Source organism: Cryptomeria japonica, chromosome 1, assembly GCF_030272615.1.
Source record: "Cryptomeria japonica chromosome 1, Sugi_1.0, whole genome shotgun sequence".
In the NCBI taxonomy this organism is placed as follows: Eukaryota; Viridiplantae; Streptophyta; class Pinopsida; order Cupressales; family Cupressaceae; genus Cryptomeria; species Cryptomeria japonica.
Genome location: NC_081405.1, coordinates 101,182,121 through 101,208,555, shown reverse-complemented (window position 1 = coordinate 101,208,555; position 26,435 = coordinate 101,182,121). Strand labels below are relative to the sequence as shown.

The 26,435-nt window shown below is 36.6% G+C and overlaps 1 protein-coding gene across 2 annotated transcripts in view; it reads right to left on the bottom strand.

Annotated features, from left to right (window-relative positions):
* LOC131041910 (probable serine/threonine-protein kinase SIS8) overlaps positions 1 to 10,616 on the bottom strand; it is a 67,634-nt gene extending 57,018 nt beyond the window's left edge. The window contains exon 1 of one of the 2 annotated variants that reach the window (XM_059210555.1): positions 9,975 to 10,616. In XM_059210555.1, coding sequence (XP_059066538.1) covers positions 9,975 to 10,346 — 372 coding nt within the window. In that variant the 5' untranslated portion in view covers positions 10,347 to 10,616. The remainder of the gene's footprint in view (positions 1 to 9,974) is intronic. The other variant, XM_057975157.2, reaches the window with a different exon arrangement.
* Between the last annotated feature and the right edge of the window lie 15,819 nt (positions 10,617 to 26,435).

Here is a 26,435-nt window from a genome sequence, read left to right as displayed (position 1 = left end):
GTTTCTGAGTCGGCCCTCCTTTCATTCCTTTAATTATTTAATGCTGCGGTTTGTATTTAAAGGGCCTTAACCTCAGGCGGGGCATGGCATGAAACATGATAGCTTGAACCCCCTTTGCATGTACCCAGTCAATAGACCCCAAACAAGTGCCCCAAACCTAACTAGAAATAAAAATGGATTTTAAACTTTAATGTCTATATCAAAGAGAAGCATCTTTGAGACTATATTCTAGCATTAGAGCTCCAAAATTAAAGAAAGGCATAATCCTTGCGAAGCTCATTTAGATTGAGGGATGGATATGCAGATTGAAACCTCAAGTAGGCATAGGTTGTTGCAATCTTGATTGGGTCGCATTTGAATGAAGATGAAAACCCAGAAAAATGCACCTATAGAGGTATTGAAGATCATAATCCTACTTCTGCTAAGGTTGACCAGAAACTGAGGAATGAAAGATCACATACCATGCAAGAGGAAATCCTTACCAAGCCCAGGAATATGCACAAAGGACAATCCACAAACTTATAGAGGCATTTACTTAGTTACCCTGCAAATTATATTGAAAAGGTAATGGAAGTGAATGAAGAAACAAAAATGACTAAAGACCACTTCATTACTTGAAATACAAAATTCACTGCATGATGCAAGGTACACATCTCATCAACAAGAGTGCTCCATTGAACGTAGCCGTCTATTGAGAAAAACTGCTCAAATTAAATTCAGTGAAAGTGGCACCCTATTTGACTCCAAAACCAACCTTACAACCTGAAGCTGAATAACAACCATCACATTAAGCCTAATGATACCAATAATAAGGATATGTGAGATAGTTTAATCTTTGGAAGAACAATTGTCTAGCATTTAATCTCTTAAAAGGTCTTTCTAAAATGAAGTGACCTTAGAAAACCACTAACAAGCCTCCTTAATAGCACCTAGTGTTCGGATACTAATCCCAAAGTCTGTGTTGTATATGTCTATATTTATAGACAAAAAAAAAATTAATAGGTTTTTTAACGCAATAAACATTAATATGTTGATCAGGTGTTTAGGCGGGCAAGGAAAATTAATCTCATGAAAGTCAATTTGAGTTGATAACTGTATTGATGAAGGATGTTGGCTCCTAGCCATCCCATATGTTCAAATTATATTTTGAAACAATTAAATTACAGCAATAGGCCATTCATTTGAATTTATTTATTTGTAACCACTTTCATCACTGTCATCCAAGCCACCCAACAAATGACAAAGGTCCATGGTTGTGGGCAAATTAGACACAGGCACAAGCATAGAGCCAGCACTGAGGGAAGACCCAACCTAGACCCAGCACCAAGAAGGACCCGAACCAGACCAAAACCCAATGTAAGAACCTAGAGCAAAGAAGATCGTGACACTAAAGGTGGTCATGCCCCCAAAGGAGATCATGCCCCTCCTTGCATTCAAAACCCAAAGGTAGCCTCAATCCAAATTTTAGGACAACCAGAAAGAGGTTAATGCAAACAAGGGATGCTATTACAGTATTACTCACGCCTTATAAAAGATGCTTGGAGAATCACTGCCAGACCAAGATCAATGTGTGACTAAATAAGGTAAAGACATTCAATTCCTTCTTGATCTAAGTGTACAAAGTCAATGGCTCCAGTTTCTATATTTAATTTCTCACACAGTTCGTCCTCAATAATTTGATTATAAATGCAAAGGTATCTTCATGCTTTCAATTAAAAAAACACTCAAAGTTTCAACTTTGATATGTATTGTTTTGACCACCGAAGACTAAATTGTCCCAGGCTTGAACAGATGAATCTAGCATGGTAACCAGTTATCTCATGAAGATTACTGAGTTACCGTACCAGTTGTTCACTATCGTCCAATAAGAAACATGAAAATCAGCTTCACAAAAGAAAGAAGAAACCTAGGAAATTGCTCCCACCAGGCAGATGAAGAAAGATTCAAAGAAGAAGAAGCCCTAGAAGGGTAAGAAAGATGAAGCCTCTTCCAATTATTCTGGTGCAAATAAAAAGAAAGTTTGTGTAGCTTGTTATAAATGCAAGATTAAGTAACATTATGCTTACAAATATCCAGAGAAGCAGGGACAGAAAAAGAGAAAGAAAAAATTCAGAATCACTAGTTTTTTGAGAATGCATACATTTCAGTTGAGGTAGATCAACTCACCTTGACATTTATAACCTAAGTTACCAGTTCAGGTTTGGGTTCGAGGACCTGGTTCGACGGTTCAGCAAGATTTTAAAAATGGGTTTTGAGTTCATTAATACAAAAACAAAGTAAAAATCATATATATATGCAGCCTAGAAGCATGAAATAAGATTAGAATATCACATAACATCATATAAACAACAAAACCACCATAAACTTGTAATCATAGTAGCATCATGATCATACCATATTCTCTGGCTCTGACAAGATAAGTATGGCTCTTCGGGGAGAGAGGAGAGAGTGAGATAGAGAGAGGTAGAGAGAGGGGATAGAGGAAGAGTTATATGGAGAGAGATAGGTCTAGAATTCAGGGGAGATAGAGTGAGTGAATGAGAGAGAGAGAGAGTGAGAGAGAGAGAGATAGAGACAGAGACAGAGACAGAGACAGACAGAGACAGAGATAGAGACAGAGACAGAGACAGAGAATGCTGATAGGAGCCTTCTGATTACTGAAATTTGACTGTCTGAAAATTTATAAGATCTTTTAAAACCTAGAATTTACATTATAACTCCTAGAGATCTAAAACTACTCTCAAACATCATGCAATATATACATGAAGTTTAACTTAAATTGGCCCCAAAATGGCGCACCCTACTTGAACCCACAGAGGAACCAAACCCAGATCCAAACCGGACTCGAACCAGACCTGGATCCAGCACCCCGGGGGACAAACCTCGCAACATAGCTCGAACCACTTTGTCTATGATTTCAACCCTTTCTTCTAATGTTACTTTTGGACCAGGTTGGTATGTGAGCAATGGAGCATCAAGAGACATCTCAAGAGAAGAGGCTATTCAGCTTGCTCCTAAAGAGCAAACTGGAATTAAAGTAACTCTAGGCAATCACAACCCACTTATCCAGTGACTGGAAATGGCACCATTCTTATTCATATGTCTTCAGATGATGATTTCCTCTTGGAAAATGTTGTGTATGTTCCTGGATTGACCAAGAACTTGTTTGCTGTTTCCTATTTTGATTACAACTGCAAGTCTAAAGCTGAATTTGATCATTTAATGTCATTAAAGATTCCAACCAAGAACCAAGAACCTTCTCAAGATTCTGCTGGAAGGATGCATGATAATGACTTGCATTAAGCTTCTTGAACCTCTATGACTCATGGTGCATGAGAATGCTAAGTTGTGTGAGTTATGGCACAAATAGTTTGGCCATTAGTACTGTGGTGTGTTAGCTCTGTTAAAGAATATGGTGCATGGGCTGGCAGAATTTAAAGCTGGGCACACCAAAATATCCAAGAATTGCATGCTCAGGAAGCATTCCATAGCTCACTTTTGTAGTGATCTGTGGAAATCTAAGGAAATCCTTAAATTTAATTTGTGGATGTATGCAGACCTATTTCTTCTCCATCCTTGATTATTAGTCTTTACTATGTCTCTTTCTTGATATTTGTTCATGAAAATATTGAATTTACTTTATGAAGAACAAGGTTAAGAAACTTAGATCACACAGTGGAGGAGCATACAGCTCTAATAATTTTGACTCTTATTACAAAGAGATTGCGATAAAGACAGTAACTCAGAGTTCTTTACAACAAAATTGTGTGGCAAAAGGGAAGAACCAGTCCATCACTGAGACCACAAAAGGCACAAATCATAATAAGGATTTGCCCGTGTGCCTTTGGAATGAAGTATGCAATACTTTTGTCTACATGACTACATCTTCAACATTTCCACCAACAAGAAAACAAAAAACGTTAAGAGGAGATCTTCACACATGAGATGGTGGATGTATCAGATTTTTTTAATTGTTGATTCTCTAGGAGATGGTGATGCAGTAACTCGGAGTTCCTTACAATACCCAACAAAATTGTGTGGCCAAGGGAAAGAAACGGTCCATCATTGAGACCACAAAAGCCACAAATCATAATAAGAACTTGCCTATGTGCCTTTGGAATGAAGTATGTAAGATTTTTGTGTAAATCTTCAACACTTCCACCAACAAGAAAACAAAAAGCATCAGAAATCAGATTTTTGATCTAATAGATTCCAGCCCAGAAGTAAAGGTCTTCCCACCTTCCAAGTTGATGGAGATGTTTAGAAAGTATTTGTTCAAAATCCTAAAGAGATTTCAAATGTTGACCTGCAAGCCAATGTTAACTCCAATGCTGTCCAACAAGAATTCAGATGTGGTAGAAGTTTAGAACCCTCACTTATCAGTAGTTGGAAGGATAATTTATGGCATTATGCATCTTGCGAACACATTGAGTAAGATTGTGGTGGAGCTGAGACAGTCCCATTAATGATTAGAAGACTAAAAGCTTGTGATTCTTGTGGGGACTCTTCATCATGGCATTCTATACACAGATAATGAGCTGATTTGTCTACTTGGCTCTGAAGATTCAGATTGGGCATGAGACATTGAAACTCAGAAATCTACTTTCAGGTACAATTTTTCTATTGGTACAGGTGTAATTTCCGGGTCTAGCTGGAACCAGGTGACAAATGCTCTTAGTTTTTCAGATCCACCAAATGTCACAACATGTTCTTCTAGTCGTGAAGTTGTTTGGCTTCATAAATTCATGGTCAAATTGGCCATTGAGATCCTGTAACCTACATCAAAAACTGCAACAACCAGAGTTGCATTTAACTCTCTAAGAATCCTGTTGCATGAACAATCTAAAATATTGATAACCCATATATTTCATATGAGACAACATATGGAAGCAAGAATTGGTTCTTGGATATATTCTTCCACAATAGCAGAATGCCGACTTCCTCGCTAAGCCACTACCAAAAGGAAAGCTTGAGTTGCTGAGAGAGCAACTTGTTTTGAAGGAGAATCAGTTCCTCACAGATTTATTCCAAACTGATTCTCCTCATCTATACATGATAAGAGCATGATGTTTTGAGTAACAATGCATTTATTAAGGCGAATTAAAATATAATATTATCTGAGTGTGAAAAATGAAGGTGCAGTAGTCCATGTGATGAAATAATTTGCACAATATGACATTATAATTGATATCAACACCCCTGATGAGCTAGTTCCAATGCCACTCATGCACTCTCTCCCCCAATCCAGTCATTTAGTTGGAATCGGAGACAGTTAGTCATATTAAATGGATGACTTAATTAGGTTTGAACTTTGATCTCATCTTGCAGTTATAATCAGTGATATCTTCAAGGTGACATATCTATATAGTGATAGCATTCAATAGTTTAAACATTAACTCAACTGTGAATCATAAGTTAATGATTCAATCAAGTGAGTTGATAGATTGATAGGTCTTAAGTTGTATGTTAAATGTCCAGTTGACTGGAACCGCTTTCATTTAATAAATAATTACAAAGTTGTGCGATGCAACCATCACAGTCTGGGATCTGTTATCATTAAAATGTAGATTCAAACGAAAGAATTCAAATAAAAATTTAAACCCTCAAATCTACATCAAAAATGACCTCCGATTAAAGCTAAGAGACTCAAAAAGCACAAAATGGAATAATAAAATGTTACCAAACAAATTGAATCTTTGATGTGCTCACAATGTTGGAAACGTGATTACTCGCACGAGCAGCATTACAGAGCTTAGATTCCGAATTCCTCTTGAAAAATGGCTAAGGATGGAGAAATTTATGGGATTCCATGGATGAAGATCAATGGTTGAGAACAAAAGATAGATGGATGGCTAAGATTGAGTTTGTTGGGTGGTTAGGGAGATGGAGGATGAGGAAAAATGGAAGATATATTAATTTAAAGAAATGATTTTTAAGAGAGGGTTGTGTGAGGAATTTAGGCTATGAAAAGGATAATTAAGACTTAGAAAAAATTTAAATGCCTGTAGGTTTCATTCAAGCACATAAATGCTGACTTTAAATTAGCACTCAATTGTTGGATGAAAGAAATAAACAGTGCATTGATGGAATTAATTAAAGCGGTCAATCGTTTCAAAGGTTATAATATTTTTTGGCAATTCAAATACAAATACAATCTGCCATCAAAGCACATCACAATTACTTAAATTTTCAGGTTTTGATCCAATCTCAATATTTCTGATTTGGAAACATTTCTGATTTGGAAAACAAATTATTCAGCATTTCTTCTGTAAAAATCATTATTTTTAATTCATTTTGTTTTAAATTGTTTTTTAATCAATCATTGTCTTAAACAGAGAGATCGACTATATTGTTAAAAAGTTACAAAAATAACTGAAGAGACAATTTTTTTTAATTAAATTGTTAAAGAGAATATTAGTTATGAAGAATAAGGACAATGTGTTTTCTATGTCTCAGAAAAGTTTGAATCATTTTAATGCTTTATATTTCAAAGAGGAGATTTTTATGGTCCAAATGTATTCTAAAACAAACCGATAGATCAAGAATATTGTAAAACGAATTACATAAATTGCTGAAGAAAATCACATTTCTTTAGAGTTAAAAATAAATTTATGAGAATAATATTTATTAAGAGTACAGGGAGCATGTCTTTTATGTCTCAGAAAAATTAAGCAAATCAGATATTTATGATGTCATTTTTTGAAAAACAAACTACTTTTTAGTATCTGGTAATCTATGATAACGTAACCTGTCTGTCATAGGTTGAGATTCAAAAACTCCCATCTCTCGTGAGCTTGAATGATCCATTTGGCACCCAGTGCATCATGTGATGGTCACAGGGGTGAACCACTCGGATTGAAACTAGCAAAACAAACCATCACATAGCATCATTATTCACCACTAGGACCCACCCAGTAATCAAGGCTTCTCCAGGGTTTTCCCCACGATCAAAGCCATGTAGTTTGCTACTTGCTATTTTAATCTACCTATAACCTTATAACATCATTGAGAAGTTTGAAGCGGAGATAATTATAAATAAAAGTTGGTAATTGACTAATACTATCTTGTTGTTTAGACTCAGAGAGTACTTTGATATAATTAATAAAAAAAAATGTCTTGAGATTTCAAATGAACCATCTTGGCCGTCATGAGAGGGACAAGTGCTAAACTGCAATTCCAATTTTTTTAAAATAAAATGGCCCACCTACTTATCACGGTCATTTAAAGACATTAATATTACTTTTAACTTTCTTCTATTTTCAGAGCTGTTTATTTTGTTCTGAAAGTAACAGAGATCAAGAATATTGTAAAACAAAACACATATATTGCTGAGGGAAGTCATATTTCTTTAGAATTAAATTGTCAAAGAGAAAAACATTTATTAAGAATATGGGAAACATGTCTTTTATGTCTCTTAAAAATTATTCAAATCAGATATTTGTTAATGTCATCTTTTAGGGAAGCAACTGCATATTTCATATTGAAATCTTCGATCAATTGATGTGACCCATCTGTACTAGACTAAAGTTCAAAAAAAAACCATCTTCCGTGAGCTTGAATGATTCATTTGGCACTCACTGCATCAGGTGATAATCACAGGCATTGAAGGGAGTAATAATTCTATAAACTTAAATGGTTGAACTGAATTCTGCAATTCAGATGTTTGTCAAACGTCATTTTTTGGAGAACCAACTACATATTTCGTATTGGCTCAATCAATGTGACCCATCCGTTCTTGGTTAAAGTTCCCTATCTCCCATGAGCTTGAATGATCCATTTAGAACTCACTCAATCAGGTGATGATCTCAGGGGTGAACCATTGTGATTGAAACTAGCAAAATCAACCATTGCAGAGCATCAATAATCACCCCTAGGACCTCGCACCCAGTAATCGGGGCTTCCTAGGAGTTTTCCCCACAATCAAAACCGCCTAGTTTGCTACATGCATACTATTCTAATTTAGCTATAATTTTAACATCATTGAGAAATTTGGGGCAGAAATCATTATAGAGAAAAATTGGCAATCACTCCATCTTGTTATTAAGAGTACTCGAATATAGACCATACAAGTTTTTGTCTTGACATTTCAAATGAACAATCTCAACCATCATCAGAGAGACAAGTGGTAAATAGCAACTCAGATATTAATTTTTAAAATAAAATGGCCAATCCATTTACTCTATTCATTTGCAGGCATTAAAATTGAGTATTGATTTCTTCTTTATCCAGTGCCATTGATTTTGTCCTTAAACACTGTCTTGACATAAGACATTAAGTGGGCACAAATTAATAGACAAAGAACACCTTGGTTGTGGATGTTCTCCAGAACCCGAAGCCTCCTTCTTGTCTAATGCAAACCTAATAACATATTAATGGATTATTATTGCATTACCAAAGTAGCCACGGGAGCATCAGTGTCGAGTAAAGGTACAATCTAATAAGTTGGGCTGTATTCTAGTGGAAAGGACCTGGGTTCAAATCTGGAGGGCTTGTGATAAGATGGAGATTAGATGCAAACTCTAAGATATGTATAACGTATTTTTCAAATACAAAAATGATGCCTCCTATACATCACAAACTTGGAAAATTTTCATTGCTATTGTACTAGAGAAAAAGTGAACAATCTTCACATTAAAAGCCACATTTAGCATGAGGCATTGAGACGACATAAAATGAATAGAGAGAAATCCCCCCTGTGAATTGCTCGAGACCCAAAACCCTGGATAATTGTAAATTTCCGATCATCGTAAATATGAGGTCAGCCTGGTCTTCGTAACCACAACCCTGGCATCAAATCCATAATCAGCTTATAGTTGAGTGCTAAGCAGGGGTCACATTCTACAGCTGGACCTTAATTTCTATTTTGTGAACATGTTGCACAGCAAATCCTGCTAGCTACATTTGTAATAAAAAGTAAGGTTGAATTATGGCTGCTCCGTACTAGCTATTCTGATCCACCTACATCACATTATAGGATAATTTGGGCTGAGATAGTATTACAGATAATTAATTAGTGATCGAATAACTGTTTTTAGAATGAAAGTTTTTGCATAACGACATTTGCCAGTGCTCTTTTAGTCATACTAAATAGATACTTCATTGCAAGTCTCCAACACTTCAATTCAGCTGTCTCACTCGTCCTCGAGAAAACAAATATGGAAATACCCTTTTGTTGTTTGGAGTACTCAGTAGATACACTACCTACAATTTTTCATGCTGATTCTTCCAGTGATCTATCCCAGCCAGATGGACAATTGGTAAACACCAATTCAGAAAAAGAAATAGCCAGTTTATCTACTTTGGTCGTTAATGGAGATCGATATAGTTTATTTCTTCTCAGTTTAGTGCCATGACAAACTGATAGAAATAAAGGTCTCGCTATAATCTTCACCCAGGACCTACAGCCTACCTTCTTCTCCTGGCCAACCTTCCTAAAAAATTAATCGATTACCGTTACCACGATAGTCTCGGCCTTATAACAATACCCCAAAAATTGGCATGCGATACAATCAAACCAGATGTGGTTTACTTGCTGCCACAATGACCTAGGTTCAAACATGCTGGATTAATGATGTGATAGTAGATATAAACGAGATTAACACGACAATTGTCATATATTGTAATAAGGGCATTTTCCAATTTTAAAGAAAATGCAGAACATTATTGTAGATTATGCCCAGAACTTTCACCTAGCCTCAAAGTTGAAAGTCGGTATACACAATACCCAGCACATTGAATGTGGTATTTCACCCAATTTGAACATTTACCATGTTTTCTGGGGTTTGAACCAGGGTTGGTGATTTGAAATCTCATTTGCGTTTACCACTTGAGCACGCCCCCATCCATTGACATGAATGTATGCGATGATTAGCAATTGATTTAAACTCTGATTATGACCAGGTGCTATGCAAACGCTCAATTCAAGAGAAAAAAAAATGATTAAAAAAAAGGCCAATTCAAGATATGATTCTAACCCAATAACGATGAGCCAGAAACTCCGCAGGCGTATTGGCAGGCGAAGGAGAAGGAGAATGGCCGAGGCTGATCCTCTTGGCGGCATTAATTTGCAGAGACTCTGGATCGTTACAGATGCTGTCCGTATTGGAGGAAGAAGCACTTATTGCCAACGCCAATTGGACCTGATACTCCTCTTCGAAATAATTATAATCCATTAACACGTCCTCCTCGCTTGTACCGGTGGCTGTACCCGTGCTTGCGCCAGTTCTGCCCCCGGTTGTAGAAGAAGGGGAGGGCAACAAACCAGGAGGGGGCGATCTAGCATCCAAAGCCCTTCCTCCGCCATCCACGCTGGATCCAATATGTAATTTCCTCAGTATATTTTTCATCCTGATCACACTCCAAAAAAACAGGAAAAAAAAACCAAAGCTACCCGGGGCTGTCTGTGTATTTCACAATTGCTCGAGGGATCTGCCCATATCCCTCCCTCCTGCAAAATGCTTCACGCCCAAGTCACTTTACTAAGGAAATTTGGCGTAAGGACACGGTCACATGAAGGCCAGCTAAGTGACTCTTGTACTGCAAGTTGCAAGAGGTTTGACTGCAGATTTACCAGCTGGAATCCTGAGGGTAGGTCACATCTCTAGTGTTTTTTCTTTTTCCCTCTTCCACCATATATGACATCACTTCTATCCGTTTATTTAAATGACGCACGTTTGTACAGCAGCAAGATTGTGCCCACGTGGACACCTCTTATTAGCTTGTGTCTACTATTAACGCGCGCTCATGTTCTGTTAAAATATATACAATTGCCTGAAAATTTGGCTGTTTCAATGGAACAGGGTGGCCTTGATAGGTATTGTGGGCCCCCCGGAACCAATCGCAGTTTAAAGGGGCATGGTGCCACTCAGGAGGAGCAAGAGCCAATGTGCTTTCTTTTTAGTCAAACTCCAGTTTTGAAACTCTCCCCATGCCAACCATAGCATACATTAACAACAGGGTTCCATGGAGGGGCTTGAGATGTTAGTTTGTAGGTGAAGGAAGGTTTAAATAAATAAATATTTATACTAACGTTTATAAGATTGAGTAATTTATGTGAGTGTATTAATTTTCCACAATCTATAATATTTATTACTGTTGTTGTTTTTTGTTTTGATTGTGTAATTTTTTGTTTTTGGTTTTGATCTATCTTTCTATTTCTTGAGCTTTCTATCATCTTGATAATGGATCATAGAATGTGATCCAAAATATTGATGCAAAAAATTACACACAATCAAAACCAAAACAACAACAATAACTAAAAGACAGTAATAAAAATTTTAAAATATATATTTTAAATAGATGTTTGTTAAATTAAATTTGGGTGGTATCATTTTTTTAATTATTATGGTGAAACTTACATGATGATATTGATTCCTATTTGATCTTGTAGCTATACCAAAATAATGGCTTAATGTATTTACATATTGATAAATGGAAGTTTATCAAATTTATATTAAACACATTTTTTATATCTTCATCTAGATTATGTATTTACTTTGCCTATTCGTACACTTTATTCTACACATTCCATTACCACCTTGATTTAAGCATGTTTCCATCATAGATCAACCTTGTGCATGTGAGATCAATCTTACACTCATAAATTTAATCATTGATTTTCTCAAATTTAAATTCAATTTTTTTTGGCTAGCTATTATGAGCCACCTAAACCCATGTTTGCTCAATTTATTGTAATGCCCTTTTACTCAAAAGCATTTGTTTTCATTCATTTAACACTATTGAACATCAAGGAAAAATCATTCAAATTTTGTCAAAGGAGCATGTTATCAATACTTTTACTCTAAAACATATTAGAATCTGCATAGTCATGTGAAAAGCATCTAAATGTTTGAAGATTATTCTCCTCAATCATTTTGCACGGTCAAAATAGCCTTTTAAATGTATTTTAAATACAATCAACCCTCAAAGTTAGATCCGCAACTAGAGACTAGATATATTTGCAAGGAAGTGATCCATACCTAGAGACTCAACCCTCCACAAAGAGCACAATTATTAAAGATCGGAAGTAAATTAAAAACAATGACATCATTTTCGGTCATAAGACAATACAAATTTCAACGCCATACTTGAAAGTATTCTTCCTTGAATCTATAGTTAAATAGCCTTTTTCCTTGTGCATTTAATTTTGTGGCTTAGCATTTAAATTGCTAACGATCACAACCATGATTAATATGAATTTAAATAAGGTTAATTTATTCTTGTGTAGATGCATCTTATTGGATTAAATTAAAATTAAGCTTAGCAAAGTATTTTCATTCACAATTTTTGTGAACCATTCCAATCCTACATGTCTTAGTTTCCCCAAAGATTTTTTCAATTTTAGAATTTTCAAATCTAACATTTTCATATATTTTTAATTTTATTATCAAACGTGATCTTCCCTTTGTTTGTGTACTTCATTGATACGTTATTATTCTAAAGTTTGATTTTAACACGATGAAACAAATCTTTTATCCTACCCTCCCATCTTTGGATTATTTTACCTTATGGCTACTTCTAAGTCTTGCTCATTGGCCACCATACATGGTTGCATTTTGAATTTTGGTAGGTTCTTATCTTTCATTATGTACAATCTCTTTATCCTTGATATTCTTGTGATACGTTATACTAAAAACATGGATAGGTCTTCTACAGAGGCATTTTTTCTATTATGTCTCGTTTGTTCCTTCATGGAGTTGATTAGTACTCATCGATACACATTGTATGCATGTATGTTATTTATCCATGAGCCTAATGATGATCACATGGATTGTGATAATAATGAATACATACATAGAAAATATATACCTTGTGACACACCTTGTACAATGGACACATGATATAGTTTTGTCTCCTTCACTCATGCTCAATGACATAATTATTGATTTTGGGTTATTTATCCATGATGATTATCCTAATGATGATCTTTATAATGATCACATTTCTTCTATCAATAGTGATATACCTATACATGATATGCATTGTTCACTTTTAGATGAGGTCATCGCTGCCCAATTGGTTTGTGATGACCCTCTTCTCTATCTTGCAGCTCATGGTTTATTAATGGATGTTGTATATTTGATGATAATCTTTTCACATGTCACGATAATTTTATTATCCATATAATTTATGGTTCTTTTTGTTTCACAACCCACACTACGTCGAATTCTAATCTTTTTTTTCATACTTTAATTGTACCATTGAATCATTATACACCTACATATACAAACATGGCACGTATTGCACGTGTTCAATTTGTTGGTACCTTGCCAAACTATGCATCCAATGCTTGCAATATAGTCTTGAATTATTAGTTTGGGCCTTACCGATCAAAGACCTCATAAATTGGTCACCTTGGTCAAATTCATGTTCAATATGAAAGGGTAAAGGTGTGGATCTATGTCACACCTACAACTAATTCGTGCGATCTAGCCAAAAGCGTTTCGGCTGAAACACTTCCGGTTGGACCAATGTGGCAGTCACGTGGCGCTGGCATGGCAAAGGGGTTCCGGTAGGAACACCTTCCCCTATATAAACCGCGAAAAAAGCCTTTTTCCCTCATTTTGCATCGAGTGGCTTAGACTTCAACGAGCGAGCAGGAGAAAGGGGAAAGTGTTTCGACTAGAAGCGTTTTGGAGGTAGGTTTTTTTTTGTTTTTTTTGTGTTTTTTAAAATGCAATAGTACTAATATATTAATTATTTAGCTTTTTCATAATAATGTTGTATTGTTTTTTTGTTTTTTTGTTTTTAAGTTTATTAGTTTTTAATTTCTTAATAATATTTTAGCTTTAAAAACTTTCAATGTTCATTAATATATTAGTTTTAAACATTTTAATGTTTAAATTTTTTTTAATGGTTAATTATTTATAAATGTGACATACACATATATACAACTTTACTAGGACACTTGAGCACATACTATGACATCTTAAGACACTATTAAGACATGAACAACCCCTTAATGAATCTAAAGACATAATTTGACCCATTGTAGCATCCTAACATGTATAACATATAAGACCCCATACGACACAATAAGACCCCTTCTTACTGTAATGACCCATTATGACTGTAATAATACATAATAATATCCTAAGAGAATAATACCTTATGACCCATAATGACCCCATATGACCCCATAGGATCATATATTATCGTAAGGGGTCATATTGAGTTTTTAGGGGTCATATGGGGTCCTAAGGGGCCACACATGTGTTAGATCCTAAGGGACCACCCATGTGTTCTAACACATGTGTGGCCCCTTAGGACCCCATATGACCCCTGACGATACCATATTACCCCTTAGGAACCCATATTACCCCATAGGATCACATAGTGTCCTAAGGGGTCATATGGGTTCCTAAGGGGTCACGCATGTGTTCTAACACATGTGTGACCGCTTTAGGACCCCATATGACCCCTTATAACATCTGAGTATGTACAACATACCCCTTAGGACCCAATATGACCATGTAGGGTCACATAGTGTCTTATCCTAATATGTAAAACATACGCCTTAGGACCCAATATGACCATGTAGGATCATATAGTGTCCTAAGGGGTCAAATGTGGTCCTAAGGGGTCATGCATGCGTGACCCCTTAGGACCACATAAGACCCCTTATAACATCCTAGTGTGTGCAACATACCCCTTAGGACCCAATATGACCACATAGGATCACATAGTGTCCTAAGGGATCATGTGTGGTCCTGAGGGGTCACGCATGCGTTTTAACACATGTGTGACCCCTTATAACATCCTAGTATGTACAATGTACCCTTATGACCCAATATGACCACATAGGATCACATAGTGTCCTAAGGGGTCATATGGGGTCCTAAGGGGTCACACATATGTTCTAACACACGTGTGACCCCTTAGGACCTCATATGACCCTTGAACACATGTGTGGCCCCTTAGGACCTCGTATGACCCCTTATAACATCCTAGTATGTACAACATACCCCTAATGATCCAATATGACCATGTAGGATCACGTAGTGTCCTAAGGGGTCATATGTGGTTCTAAGGGGTCATGCATGTGTTCTAACACATGTGTGGCCCCTTGTGACCATATAAGACCCCTTATAACATCCTAGTGTGTACAATATACCCCTTACGACACAATATGACCACATAGGATCATATAGTGTCCTAAGGGGCCATATGTGGTCCCGAGGGGTCATGTGTGGTTCTAAGGGGTCATGCACATGTGTGACCCCTTAGGACCACATATGACCCCTTATAACATCCTCGTATGTACAACGTACCCCTTAGGACCCAATATGACCATGTAGGATCACAGTGTCTTAAGGGGTCATATGTGGTCCTAAGGGGTCACGCACGTGTTCTAACACACGTGTCACCCCTTAGGACCACATATGTCCCATTATAACATCCTAGTGTTTACAACCTACCCCTTATGACCCAATATGACCACATAGGGTCACATAGTGTCCTAAGGGATCATATGTGGTCCTAAGGGGTCACACATGTGTTCTAACACATGTGTGAGCCCTTATGACCCAATATGACCACATAGGGTCACATAGTGTCCTAAGGGGTCATATGTGGTCCTAAGGGGTCACACACGTGCTCTAACACTTGTGTGAGCCCTTAGGACCACATAAGACCCCTTATAACATCCTAGTGTGTACAACATACCCCTTATGGCCCAATATGACCATATAGGATCACATAGTGTCCTAAGGGGTCATGTATGGTCCTAATGGGTCACTCACGTGTTAGAACACATGTGTGACCCCTTGGGATCACATAAGACCCCTTATAACATCCTAGTGTGTACAACATACCCCTTGGGACCCAATATTACCACATAGGATCACATAGTGTCCTAAGGGGTCATGTGTGGTCCCAAGGGGTCACACATGTGTTCTAACACATGTGTGACCCCTTAAGACCACACATGACCCCTTATAACATCCTAGTATGTACAATGTACCCCTTACGACCCAATATGACCATATAGGATCACATAGTGTCCTAAGGGGCCATGTGTGGTCCTAAGGGGACACATACGCGACCCCTTAGGAGCACATATGACCTGTTATAACATCCTAGTATGTACAACATACCCCTTAGGGACCAATATGACCACATGGGATCACATAGTGTCCTAAGGGGCCATGTGTGATCCTAAGGGGTCATGTGTGGTCCTAAAAAACACATGTGTGACTCCTTTACGACCATACATGACCCCTTATAACATCATAGTATATACAACGTACCCCTTAGGACCTAATATGACCATGTAGGATCACATAGTGTCCTAAGGGGTCATATGTGGTCCTAAGGGGTCACGCATGTGTTATAACGCACGTGTGACCCGTTAGGAGCACATATGACCCCTTATAATAGACTAGTGTTTACAATGTACCCCTTATGACCCAATATGACCGCATAGGGTCACATAGTGTCCTGAGGGGTCATATGTGGTCCTAAGGGGTCCAAACGTGTTTTAACACATGCATGACCCCTTAGGACCACATATGAACCCTTATAACATCCTAGTGTGTACAACATACCCCTTAGGACTCGATATGACCACATGGGATCACATAATGTCCTAAGGGGTCATGTGTGGTCCTAAGGGGCCATGTGTGGCCCTAAGGGGTGACGCATGTGTTTTAACACATGTGTGACCCCTTAGGACCACATATGACCCCTTATAACATCATAGTGTTTACAACGTACCCCTTATGACCCAATATGACCACATAGGGTCACATGTGGTCCTAAGGGGTCACATGTGGTCCTAAGGGGTCACACATGTGTTTTAACACATGCATGACCCCTTAGGACAACATATGACCCCTTAAAACATCCTAGTGTTTACAGTGTACCCCTTATGACCTGATATGACCACATAGGGTCACATAGTGTCCTAAGGGGTCATGTGTGGTCCTAAGGCTTAGGTTCACATATGACCCCTTATAACATCCCAGTTCGTACAACATACCCCTTAGGATCCAATATGAGCACATAGGATCACATAGTGTCCTAAGGGGTCATGTGTGGTCCTAAGGGGTCACGCATGTGTTTTAACACATGTGTGACCCCTTAGGACCACATATGACCCCTTTTAACATCCTAGTGTTTACAACGTACCCCTTATGACCCAATATGACCACATAGGGTCACATAATGTCCTAAGGGGTCATGTGTGGTCCTAAGAGGTCACACATGTGTGACCCCTTACGACCTCATATGACTTTTATAACATCCCAGTGTTTACAACGTACCCCTTATGACCCAATATGAACACATAGGGTCACATAGTGTCCTAAGGGGTCATGTGTGGTTCTAAGGGGTCACACATGTGTTAAAACACATGTGTGACCCCTTAGGATCACATATGACCCCTTACAACATCCTAGTATGTACAACGTACCCCTCAAGACCCAATATGACCACATAGGATCACATAGTTTCCTAAGGGGCCATGTGTGGTCCTAAGGGGTCATGTATGGTCCTAAGGGGTCACACATGTGTTAAAACGCATGTGTGACCCCTTAGGACCACACATGACCCCTTATAACATCCTAATATATACAACGCACCTCTTAGGACCCAATATGACCATGTAGGATCAGGTAGTGTGCTAAGGGGTCATATGTGGTCCTAAGGAATCACACATGTGTGACCCCTTAGGAACACATATGACCCCTTAAAACATTTTAATATGTACAACGCACCCCTTAGGACCCAATATGACCATGTAGGATCACATAGTGTCTTAAGGGGTCATATGTGGTACTAATGGGCCACATATGACCCCTTATAACATCCTAGTATGTACAATGTACACCTTAGGACCCAATATGACCCCTTATAACATCCTAGTATGTACCACGTACCCCTTACGACTACATATGACCCCATTGCATAAATCCCCTTAAGATAACCTATTAAACATGACATTTAATATTACTTTAAGATGTTTTCAGGATGTTTAAATTTCTTTCAATCTTTTTATATTACACACTATGATGTTATAAGGGGTCTTATGTGGTCCTAAGGGGTCACTCACGCATGTGTTAGAACACATGCATGATCCCTTCAGACCCCATATGACCCCTTATAACATCCTAGTATGTACAACATACACCTTAGGACCCAATATGATCCCTTATAACATCTTAGTATATACAACGTACCCCTTATGACCACATATGACCCCATTTCATAAATCCCCTTAAGACTCCTTAAAACCACCTATTAAACATGACATTTAATATTACTTTAAGATGTTTTCAGGATGTCTAATTTTTTTTCAAACTTTTTATATTACAGACTAGGATGTCATAAGGGGTCATATGTGGTCCTAAGGGGCCACGCGTGTGTTAGGATGTCTAAATTTCTTTCAAACTTTTTATATTACAGACTAGGATGTCATAAGGGGTCATATGTGGTCCTAAGGGGCCACACATGTGTTCTAACACATGCGTGGCCCCTTAGGACCACACATGTGTTCTAACACATGTGTGGCCCCTTAGGACCACATATGACCCCTTATAACATCCCAATAACACATGTGTGACCCCTTAGGACCACATAAGACCCCTTATAACATCCTAGTGTGTACAACGTACCCCTCACAACCCAATATGACTACATAGGATCACATAGTATACCTAAGGGGTCATGTGTGGTCCTAAGGGGTCACACATGTGTTCTAACACACGTGTGACCTCTTAGGACCACATATGACCCCTTATAACATCCTAGTATGTACAACATACCCCTTATGATCCAATATGACCCATTATAACATCCTAGCATATACAATGTACCCCTTATGACCACATATGACCCCATTGCATAAATGACCTTAAGACCACCTATTAAACATGACATTTAATATTAAACTTTAACATGTTTTCAAGATGTTTAAATTTCTTTCAATCTTTTTATATGTTTAAAATGTCTTTTACATGTATTAATTTACATACAATGTTCTATATATGTTTGAAATTTGTTATATGTAATTAAATATATATTTAGTTCTAGACATCTTTTTTGAAAAATTGCGTTCTTTATTTTATTATTCTTCAAAGAAAAAAGATGTTAGCATATATATTTACATATAAAATTGTTGTAAATATTTAAGTTACAAAAATTTTGTTTCTAAATTGTAATGTACATGTGCACATGCAGCTCTCTCTCTCTCTCTCTCTCTCTCTCTCTCTCTCTCTCTCTCTCTCTCTCTCTCTCTCTCTCTCTCTCTCTCTCTCTCTCTCTCTCTCTCTCTCTCTCTCTCTCTCTCTCTCTCTCTCTCTCTCTCTCTCTCTCTCTATATATATATATATATATATATATATATATATATTTCATATTATCATGTCAGGTCCTACTTCACATCATACTGGTTATGATCCTAGTGTTCAACCAGGTGGCAGTGAGCAGACCTTATGTCGGTCTGCAAGATCCGTTGATGATAAGCAACGTCTTTACGTGGAAACTGCAAAGACGTTGCAGCGTGCTTTAGATCACTTGAAGCACCCATTGAAAACAACCCTTGACCGTATAAATAAGGAAAGGGTTGAGATCATTAGTGATGAGCTACATCATATGATTGACGTTGTTGAGACTTATCACGCCTACGATGATATTAACATTGATGTATTCTATTCTTCTCTTACACGTAGTGTTATTGGTAGAGTAAAATGGCAAAAAATCAATGATGATGTTTCTACTGCTGACGTGAAGACTACGTGTAGACACCTAAAAATGTCTCATTGATCACATACTAATTATTCGTCTATTTAATCAAGTAATTCTTTAATTATTTAATTAAGCTAATTTACTAATTCAAATCATCGCATTCTACATTAATAATTATCCAATTTCACCTTCTAAATCATTTTAATCAATCAACCATATCTCAAATATATATTTTTGATCGGTAACCATATCTCAAATATTAATTAAATATTAATTATTTAATTAATTGCGACATTTTCCTTAGTTAAATAATCTTTATTATTTAATTACACTCATTTCTAATGTTTAAATAATATCTTTTGAATTATTTAATTAATTAATTAATTCTTCCAATTCCCCAAACTCTAATTCTAATTAATTTCATTTCACATTTTCCCCAAATTCGAATTTCATATCATTTCAATTAATTTCATATCATTTCAATTAATTTCATTTCATGAAATTAAGATTTCACCAAATGTGAATTCAGTTGATCTCATGTGCATTTCAGCATTCGAAAACCCAAATTCAAATGCAAATCAAAATGAAATTGAATTTCAAGTCAATCTCCTACAACACATGTTGAAAATCATAACTGGTTGATCAAACTAATCAGTTAACTTAGTCAACTCTTGAATCTCCTTCAATCGCCTTTTTCTGACTAACTAGTTATCTCTCAATCAATTCAGTCATCTCTCAATCAATTTAGTCAACTGACTAATCTATTCAGTCCACTAGCCAATCTATTTAGTTGACTCCCCAATCGAATGAGTTAACAAATCAATCAACTCTATTAACAGATCAATCTATTGAGTTCACTGATCAATCAATTTTAGTTATCTATCAATCAACACTTGAGTTCAAATTCTCACCCCTTCTGTGTTGAAAATCTATAAATTCAATCTCTTTTCTCATTTTCAAGCTAGAATCACAGTCTTCGAAATAGTTGCAAATCTACGCAGGAAATCAGTGCAATACTTGAGAGCCAATTCAACAACAACCAAGGAGAAGAGCAATGGAAGCCTTGTTAAATCAATTGAGGGAGTCATAAATTATATTTTAATTCATTTTATAATTTATTTTGTATTAGCATCATTTCATTGTAATTTGGGAGTAATTTGATTAGATTAGAGTTGGTGATTCACTCTGATAATCTAATTATGTTATTTATGCTTAATTTACCCCTGAATACATTCGGTGAACCCGATGTGAAAGATCAGATTTAACCTTCGCTTTCTGTTTTATTTGATTTTGCAGTTCCATACGAGCCCAGAAAATGCAAGTTCGCAATTGACAGTGCAGAAATTCGCGCTTTCTAATATCAATTTGCAATTGATGTTAAAATGTCTCTCAATTGCTAAAAATGATCCGCAATTGCCAAAAGGGGTTTAAAAAAACCAATTTTTGTTTGTCGTTTCTCATTTAATTGGTCTTGTGCAACTAACCCATAAATGTTTTCTAATTCTGGAAAATTTATATTTTTGCATCAAATGTGTCTAATTTGATGGCAGGTAAGATGACTTTCAAAATTTAAGGTACTAGGAGTGCAAGACAACATAGAAAACAACAAAGAACATACCAAGGCCTTCTAAAGGCAGAAAGACAACTTCGTGAAATGAAGAGGGAGAGGCAATCACTCAATACCACATAAACATTCATCGATTCCTTGCCAAATTTAATTTTTATGATGACATTGAAGTGATGGGCTGCGTGATCTGGAGTGACATCATCACAGAATAAACTTCTTTCTTTTATCTTATATTTCTGTTTAAATTAAATTTTGCATGTTAACTTATTCGCAATTGACATGTCAGTAATTTGTAATTGCTCAGAGATCAGTTCGCACTTGATGTTACAGTAATTAGCAATTGAGCAGTTATCAATTCACAATTGATTAGATAGTAATTCACATTTACAGGAATAGGGTAGAATTCTTTTGTTTCAGTTGATTTGTTTTCTCTGTAAGTAATTGCCTCTATTTCTGAAAACAAAGAGGTCAAATCTGTAACCAACTTTTAAGAGTCATAACTTTCCACTCCGAACTCGAAATTGCAAACCGCTTACACCATTGGAAAGATCTCCAAGAGCTCTAGTTTCAGTCCTTTTTTGGAAATGCCTATGGAAATATCCTTAAAGAACTATTCAATTTTTTGAGGGCTAAAAATGCTCTGAAAATACAATTTACTAACATGTAGAAAATACGGAAAATTATGTTTTTGTAACCGAAAAAGAAAAGAAAAAAAAAAAAGGCTGGAGAGCCCACCATGTGTCAACTAACCTTTTTTGATCTTCTTGCAAGGGTAGCTTAGAAACTTTTATTTTGGTGCATTTAAAATAAACCACAAACAATCTGTTTTCTTTTTCACAATTGCTATGAGGGATAAAATGAACACCATGTTTTCATGGAGAAACATCTCCATTTAGACTAGATAATTTTGCAATTGGGGTTAAAAAGAACATTGTTTTGCGTGTTTGTGAGGTGATAGGTATATGCTCTCCCCTCTTTTAGGTGATAAAAAATCCAGACCCACCTCTTTTATGCGTTCTTTCAATTCTGCATTAGGATAAAACCCTTAGAAGGCTTGCCTCCCAAGTAGCCCATAAGGCCAAGTGAGAGGGAATGACCTAAAGTGGCAATGGCTATAGCCATTTAATCTGAGCCAGTCTAAAATAAATATGTTTGCAATGAAAATTGTAAGCAATGGGTGCTGGAATGGCATAGCGACGATTAAATTCACCGGATCTATGCCCACCCGAATGAAAGCCTGATTAAAAACCTTAGGATCTAGAGGCCAAACCGAGTCAGTAACCAAACACTTAAATTATCACAATGCAAGGGTGGGGAATAATCCGCCCCCAAGACACTCACCATATATCTCTCACGATAATGGGCCAATTGAGGAGCGATCTTCTTTGGTCTAATTTCTGGAAAAAGGCAAAAAAATGGGCGCACCCTAGGGTGTGACAGGGTTGTTTAAGCTGACAGAGTATCAAGTTGTGGGTTGTGATAATACTTGCGACCTTTTGACCTTAGGAGAGTCTGCTTGATGTGCCATTGAATTGCCAAAATACTATTGAAAACAAAATGGGGTCTTGAAAAAGATATCAACATTCATGAGGATTTGAAAAAGTCCTTTAAACAAGTGCTCTCTTTGTTTAGTTTAGATTATTTTCTTTGCTTGCTACCGTGTCTTTGCAACATCAATATCAACAAGATCAAACCCATCAACAAAGTCAAGTTTCAATATCAACAAGGTCAAAACCCCGCAACAAACAAGCTTGTCAAGATCAACAAATCAATCAAACATTGTAATATTCTAGAAATGGAGAAAACATCTTACATGTTGTGATCCTAGGTACAAACCAATCAAGAAAACATCATGGATTGGCGTTATACATTTCATAAGGAAGGTTGAGAATTCATCCCTTCCATTCCTATTCCATCGCCATCCATAGAAACCTTAGCTCAACTGATCAAGACTTTGCAACAACAAATGATAGATATGACTAGTCCTAACAACCATAGGGCTGGTTAGAAAATATGATGAAAGAAGTGATAAGCATAAGGGAATCAATATTAGGCCAACCTTCTTCTTCTTGTGAGACCATTCAAACATGCCACCCTTCATTCTTCAACAAAATCGTTCCTACCTCGGTTCAACCAACATTGGAGCCATGTAAACCTTCTTTTTCTTTCAACCCAACATATCAATCATACCAATCACACCAACCCAACATTCAAACCTCTTTCAACCAAAATCAAACCCCTTTCAACCAAAATCAAACCCCATTCAACCAAAGTCCAAATCAAAATTCATTCAACCAAAATTAAACCCCATTCAACCAAAGTCCAAATCAAAATTCATTCAACCAAAATCAAACCCCATTCAACCAAAGTCCAAATCAAAATTCATTTAACCAAAATCAAACCCCTTCCAGCTAAAAATCAAATCCCATTCAACCAAAGTCCAAAACAAAATTCATTCAACCAAAATCAAACCTCTTTCACCCAAAATCATACTCCTTTCAACCAAAATCAAATCCCTTTCAACCAAAGTACAAATCAACCATATCTATCCACCATTTCATCATCCCCTAAAGTCACACAAGACCAATCCATGCCATCTCTATCCAATAACACAATCTCCCAAGGGCCATCCATCGTACAAATCCAATCTAATTTAAGTCATGATTCAAAGGATCTCATTCAAAATCCTTCCTCATCATGCCAAAGTGTTGGAACCTTTGAAAAATATCCCATGCATACTCTTTCCCCATGTCAGGAGGACAATCCAAAATCAAAAGAAATCAGTCATGAAACAAATTAGGATCAAGAACAAACCCTTCCATCCTACCCAATTTTGATCAAGATCCCACTGACCAAGAATCTTATGATGACCCCCTCATCCTTTTATATTCCACTCATAATAACACCCTTGTTTCTCAAGAGCAAGATGTTCTTTCAAGTCCCATCCAACATCCACCTCTCAAGCAAGATCAAGACATCCCTTCCATCCTTCCTAATAATCTCTTTCCAAGTCAAGATCAAATCATGCCTTCACCTTCATGTCCTAAACAAGATCCCATTATTTCTCCAAATTCTTGTCATAATCCTCCATGTCTCTCACAAGATTCCATCTCACCAAATTAATCTACCATATCTCCTAGTCTCCCTCATGATCTCAATGTCTCTATACAAGTTGTTCATGAACCCCTTACCAATGGAATCACCAATCCAGATCATACTACACAAGACAACTTGTCAAAAATTACATGTGCACCATTATCACACGCCAATGTGGTGACAAAAACAAGCATGGTGCCAACTAATGAAATCAACACCCAAATTGTTGCATCATCTTCTTCAAGCACAAGCATAACACCAGCTAATGAGATCAACACCTGGTTGGCTTCATCATCCTCTTCAAGTGCATCAATAGAAACAAGCATAACACCTGCTCATGTCATAACTTCAAAGCCAAAATCTATTTGCCTCATACACCCACACTTGAAAGACTGGGGGTAAGAAGGTCTACCGCAATTGGATTGGTTTGAAAATAAGGAGGCTATAGCATAAACTGTACATGAAAGACTCCTAGCTGAATATCCTATTGAAAAAGACAGGTTCATCCAACTCTTCAAACAAAGACCAATGAATTATCTACACAAAGTTCATACCAACTCAATAACAACATGCATCTAAAAAGATATTACATCTAAGGGTCGGTTCATTTCATTTTTTGGTACTACATTTAGCATATTTATGTACTGCATTGCATCACATATCCATTTTAGAGTACATCATAGTTTCTTGCATATCACCATTGTATGACATATAACTACATATCATTATTGTTTTCTCATATAGTTGCATCAATAAAACAAGGTGTTTGTCTAAGTCATTTACCTGTTTGCACTAAAAGGAGCAAAGGTTGTCTCATTTCCTAGATACTTGTTCATGAAGTCTTTAGGAGGCCTTTAGTCGTTCATCTTCAACATCACCTTGTGATTAAGATTTATCCTTGGTTGGGTAGAAGTTTCACTATCAAGTATTGTTACTCAAAATCTATCAATTTCTATATCTCACACATTGATCAATAGCTCTAAGTCATTATAGATACCTAGTGGGTCACGTGGCTAGTGAAAAATCCCATATTCTACTTCAGCGTCGCTATAATTGTCATACCCAAATAGGTTTCATTACTTACAAGTCAAGGCAAAAAAAAAAAAAAAAAAGAGATGACAAAATCAATATCAAGATATCATGGCAAAAAGAGCAAAGATATATAACTGAAATATCATGCAAAAGTGCGACAATAAAAGCTTGACTATGGGAACATGCGAGTAACTCCATCAGGGCTATGGACGCATGTTGGCAATGGAGCAATATTTGAGAGATTATAGTGTATAACCTCGTCGGAGCCCTAAAAGCTTGCTGGCAGTGAGGCTCTATCCAAGTTGCTTTTGAAGTCAGAATAACCTACGTAGGTAGTCACGTAGGATTCCAAGGGTCTTTGATGATTATAAGAGTCAGAATAAATTCAATTGCACACACATGGGAAAAAGAAGATAAAAGTTTCAAGAATTGATGGAGAATTTTTATGCACCTCCATTCATAAATCTTGGTTACATAGTGTGTTAGGTTGGATGGTTTAAGGTTTTTTGAGAATGGATTGAACTCCTATCTTTGAAATGTTTCCTACCTTTGATTCAATTAATGCATTTCAGAATGAAGAACCCACACAATCATCTTTGTTCGAATAGGAACTTCATTTTCATCACGCATCTTACATTAGCATAACTCATATCGAAAATTCATTGTCTCCATGTGCATTGCCTAGATCATGATATCATACAAGTTTGCATACTTGGGGGCATAACTGAACAAAATCTAAAAATTATAAAAAGACTTGAAAAATCCTAAAAATCATAACATCCAAAATCCAAAAATGTCCTTAAAACAAAACAAACAAAAAAAAACAATCAAAATAAAAAATATAAAAAAAAACAAATTTGAAAATCAAAGCAAGAAAGCATGGGCCATCCATCAAATCAAATCAACAACTGGTAAACTCTCAAAGTCTGCAATCAAATTGATCACATGTCTTGTTAATCAATCTATCAATCAAACTTTATCAAACATCAACATGTCTTATACAAGGAAGGGTACACTCGAAACCAAACAGATCAGTCTTATACAGGGTACTCACTCT